Raw genomic sequence first — 4,918 nt, forward strand, 5'->3', positions numbered from 1 at the left:
TTATGAAAAAAAATATGAGTTGGTGTAAAGCATTTTGAGCATATGCAATTATGATTTTAATATTATATTTGATGAGAATTATGATACCATCCATATTGACCATCAATTAAGAAAAACCTTAAGATATTATTAGAAGAAATTATGACTTAAGATCTAAAAGATATACCTTGACATTGATAGTTTAGTTTTAAAAAAAATGGCTTTTGAAGGAAACTAAACCATAGCTAAAAATGAAGGGGCAAAAAGGAAAACGGTAACAATTTAGAAAATTACAAAATGAAAATGAAAAAGAATGTAAAAAAGGTACAAAAAGGGTAGTAAAGGGAAATGAAAAAATCTCTCTTAAATAATGAAGAGAAAAATGGGAAAAAGAGAGAGAAAGAGAAAGAGTGATGTGGATATTTTTTTTGTAATGAAAGAGATAGAGCATAGAGAATCCCAAAGCTAAAGCTAAGAGACAAAGACAGCAGAGGTTACTGTTGTCATACCCTGGCCCTCCTATGAGACCAATTAAATAATTCATTTATCACTCCTTACTCCTTTAAAGGAACAATTTATTTTAGTAATATGTAAAATTAATTATATTATTTATTTTTAGTAATGTGTAAAATTGATAAAGACTTGATTCACACTATAAGGAGTAGTGGGTTCAACTCCAATATGAGAATCTCTCTGATGGATAATGGTAAATTTAATAATAACTTTAGTTTATAAAATAGTACTTATTACATTTCTATATTTTTATATTTTAGAACGAAATTAAAGAAAGTGATAGCTAAATAGTTTTTTTTCTCCATCTCATTTTAGATGTTTCTTTTAACTTTTTTGTATTTTTAAAAATATAATAGTAATTGATTGTAATTAATTTAATAATTAAATGTTTTTTTTAATAAACTTTTATTTTTTGTCACCATCATAAATAAAAATCAATTATTTTTATTCTTTGAGGCTAGTATTTCTAATACATAATTGATTTAACTAAAAAATATTTAAGGTAGATTGTTGGTGAACTTTTTCATTTAATATAAATTTTAAACACTAAACTATTTAAAATAATTTATCTTTACTTTTTCATCTTTATAAATTTTAAACACTAAACTATTTAAAATAAATAAATTAATAAAACTCATTTAATAAGTATAAATAATTTTAGTTATTACAAAAACAATAATTTGAGTAAAATAAATACTATGAACAATAATTTGAGTAAAATAAATACTACTACTATGAAACAATAATTAATGAATTTTACACTTTACTCATTGAATAGCAGTCAAATTTCCATTTATCACACTCTTCTTAACACTCATATACTCTCTCTCACTTCACTCCATCTTCTTCCATCTCATATCATCTTCCACACTTTCTCTCTCTATCTTCATTCCATCTCTCTCTCACTCCCATTTCCCCTCTATACAAATGAACTCAACTTTCCCTAAAAACTCATAAACAAATCAAATATTCCATCACTCTGTACCAGATCAACAACAACAGAAAAAAACACCAACCTCAACTAAATCGAAAAAAGAAAAAAACAAAACAATGAGAGAAAACCATCCTCCAACAACAACACCAGATCTACTAGCAAGAGGCGAGATCGCCGAATCATCCACCTCAAAAAACCGAACCGGTTCATCCGAACCATTCCCCGGTTCATCTCTTACCGAAAACCCATCCCCCTTCCCAGACCAAGTCCTCGAGAACGTTCTAGAAAACGTCCTCCACTTCCTCTCCTCCCGCAAAGACCGCAACGCCGCCTCATTGGTCTGCCGTTCCTGGTACCGTGCGGAAGCCCTCACTCGATCCGACCTCTTCATCGGTAACTGCTACGCACTCTCCCCACGGCGAGCCACCGCGCGTTTCAGCCACATCAAGTCGGTTACCGTCAAGGGAAAACCTAGGTTTGCGGATTTCGATCTGATGCCGGTTGATTGGGGGGCCCACTTCACTCCTTGGGTTACTTCACTTGCTCAGGCTTACCCTTGGCTTGAAAAGCTTCACCTTAAACGTATGTCTGTTACCGATAAAGATCTCGGCCTCATCGCCGATTCGTTCGTCGGTTTTCGTGAGCTTTTACTTGCTTGCTGTGAAGGGTTTGGTACCCCTGGTCTTGCTGTTATTGCTTCTAAGTGCAGGTATTCAGAATCACCATAATTAGAAAGCTTTTTTTTTCTTCTTTCAATCAAAGAATTAATCTCGTTGAGGCATTTTAACAAACACTTTATAAGTATATTATTTGATATCAAGATTTTTATATTGTGGAGAATTCAAGTCAAATGTAGTTTTAATCAAGTCAATTGTAGTCTCAATTCAATTGCTACCACTTTGGGTTGACTGTTAATATAAATTCATACTAAAACCTTGTTGCTGTTATGATATGATATGATAATAGTTGAAAAAGTTTATACTTTTTTAGTTTGTTTGATGAGGACTTTTCGGGATTTGATTGATTTATAGAGTTTGTTGTGTTGAATGAATGTTTTTTTTTTGTTGGTTCAGATTGCTGAGGGTGCTGGAACTGGTGGAATCTGTGATTGAGGTTGAGGATGATGAAGAGGTGGATTGGGTATCTTGTTTTCCGACTGAGGGACAAACTCATTTGGAGTCTCTTGCCTTTGATTGTGTTGAGTGCCCTGTGAATTTCGAGGCATTGGAAGGGCTGGTGGCTAGATCGCCTGGTTTGAAGAAGCTTAGATTGAACCGATCTGTTTCGATGGTTCAGCTTCATCGGCTCATGCTTCGTGCTCCTCAGCTCACACATCTTGGAACGGGTTCGTTCAGTGCTAATGAGAATGTTGATCAAGAGCCTGATTATGCATCTGCTTTTGCAGCTTGCAGATCGTTGGTTTGTTTGTCTGGATTTAGGGAGATTTGGCCGGATTACCTTCCTGCTATTTATCCAGTTTGCTCAAACCTCACTTCGTTGAATTTTAGTTATGCTGATGTTAATGCGGAACAGCTCAAGTCTGTTATATGCCACTGTCATAAGTTGCAGATATTGTGGGTAGGTGTTTTTGTTTTTGCATTTTATTGTGCCGATATCACTGCAATGTGAAGGAATAGAATATAGAGATTTTGGAAGCTTACTACTGTTGCTTTTGTTGTGCAGGTCCTTGATTCAATAGGCGATGAAGGCCTTCAGTCAGTGGCTGCAACTTGCAATGACTTGCGCGAGCTTCGAGTTTTTCCTGTGGATGCGAGGGAGGAAACTGAAGGTCCTGTTTCTCAGGTTGGTTTTGAAGCCATTTCACAGGGTTGTAGAAAATTAGAATCGATTTTGTTTTTCTGCCAGACAATGACGAACGCAGCTGTGGTTGCAATGTCGAAGAACTGTCCCGATCTTGTGGTGTTTCGTCTCTGTATAATTGGGGTGTATCGTCCCGATGCTGTGACACAAGAACCCATGGATGAGGGTTTTGGTGCTATTGTTATGAACTGCAAGAAGCTCACCCGACTTGCTGTATCTGGTCTGCTGACTGATCGAGCTTTCGAATACATCGGAAGATATGGGAAATTGATTAGGACACTATCAGTTGCCTTTGCCGGAGACACTGACACAGGCCTTAGGTATGTACTCGAAGGGTGCCCTAATTTGCAGAAACTTGAAATCAGGGACAGTCCCTTCGGGGACGGAGCTTTGCGATCCGGTTTGCATCATTACTATAACATGAGATTCCTTTGGATGTCGTCCTGTAAATTGACACGTCAAGCTTGCCAAGAAGTTGCACGAGCATTGCCTCACATGGTTTTGGAAGTTATCAACAATGGCGAAAATGCAGTTGAGGAGATTGGAATACTGTACATGTATCGGTCTCTTGATGGGCCGCGAGATGATGCTCCAGAACATGTTACCATTCTGCAGTAGATATTTCAATTCAAATTGATTTCGGCGAAGAGGGGATTATTTATATACTACTGTTCTTCACGCGGCTGCTGTGATGGAAAGCCGCAAAGATGCTGTTCTTTTGATGGAAGCCGAGATTTCTTCATCTTTCTTTGTTTATGTTTTAAGAGGACTCGAGGTTATGAGATGGGAATAGAATGTTGTGAGGGAGAGGAGGGGAGAGAATGATGCAGAAGATGGAGTTCTACAGTTATTGTTTTTCGTTTCTATTCAATTTATCGTAGGGGGAAAGACGTCAAGGACAAGAGGAAGTGGAGATTGCCGAAGCTACTATGAGGATTGGTTAGTAATTGTTATTTCATTTCCATGGTCTCAAAAAGGAGGTACGTTGGGAGAAGATTCAGAGGGATCACAAAACAGAAGGCATGAAGAGGTGATGTTCCCTAACTTTTCCACTATACCATAATAGTAGAGAAGCAAAATCTATTCAATTTGTAATGAACAATTAGTCTTTATTTGGATTCAAATGATAGTTAGTTTTTAAGTTGTAGGTGGAAAGAGTCCAATCAATCCTCAGACTGATACAAACTTAGCTGTCTCCTTAATTTCAATGTTTTTATTTGTTTTCATTTTCAGATGTGTTGTTGTATCATCTGATTTTAGAATTTATTGTTGTTGTTAACAAATTGTGAGATGGTTAATAAATGCTAGAATATGCATGGACCATGTAGTGTCTATGTCCTTCGTTTTCTGAATGTGGAATGATCCAGTTATATTTATTAATAATGCGTGGGAAGTGTTATTCAAGTAAGTGTTATTCAAGTACACGTTGCAGGACCCCTTTCTTCCCTTGGTATTCTATTTCACATGCCTTGAGGAATCTCTTTTCCAGCTATTAAAGAGATGGTGATGGAGAGGAGATTTTGATGTTGGACCCAAAATCTCTACTGTCATGATAAACACGCTGTTATATCAGATAGATCAATCCAAAATAGCAGTCTGTTGATCTGAATCCATGTTAGTGCGAAATTCACACGCCCCGACATAACAAATGTTATTGCTGTCTTTTACCAT

At 36.4% G+C, this 4,918-nt stretch overlaps 1 protein-coding gene across 1 annotated transcript; it reads left to right on the forward strand.

The window, feature by feature from the left end:
- Positions 1-1,304: 1,304 nt before the first annotated feature.
- Positions 1,305-4,599, forward strand: LOC127118697 (transport inhibitor response 1-like protein). The gene is made up of 3 exons (XM_051048947.1): positions 1,305-2,135; positions 2,500-3,004; positions 3,110-4,599. The coding sequence occupies exons 1-3, from the start codon at positions 1,543-1,545 to the stop codon at positions 3,863-3,865; spliced, it is 1,854 nt and encodes a 617-aa protein (XP_050904904.1). The 5' UTR covers positions 1,305-1,542; the 3' UTR covers positions 3,866-4,599.
- Positions 4,600-4,918: the final 319 nt, after the last annotated feature.

This window comes from Lathyrus oleraceus, chromosome 2, assembly GCF_024323335.1.
Source record: "Lathyrus oleraceus cultivar Zhongwan6 chromosome 2, CAAS_Psat_ZW6_1.0, whole genome shotgun sequence".
Taxonomy (NCBI): Eukaryota; Viridiplantae; Streptophyta; class Magnoliopsida; order Fabales; family Fabaceae; genus Lathyrus; species Lathyrus oleraceus.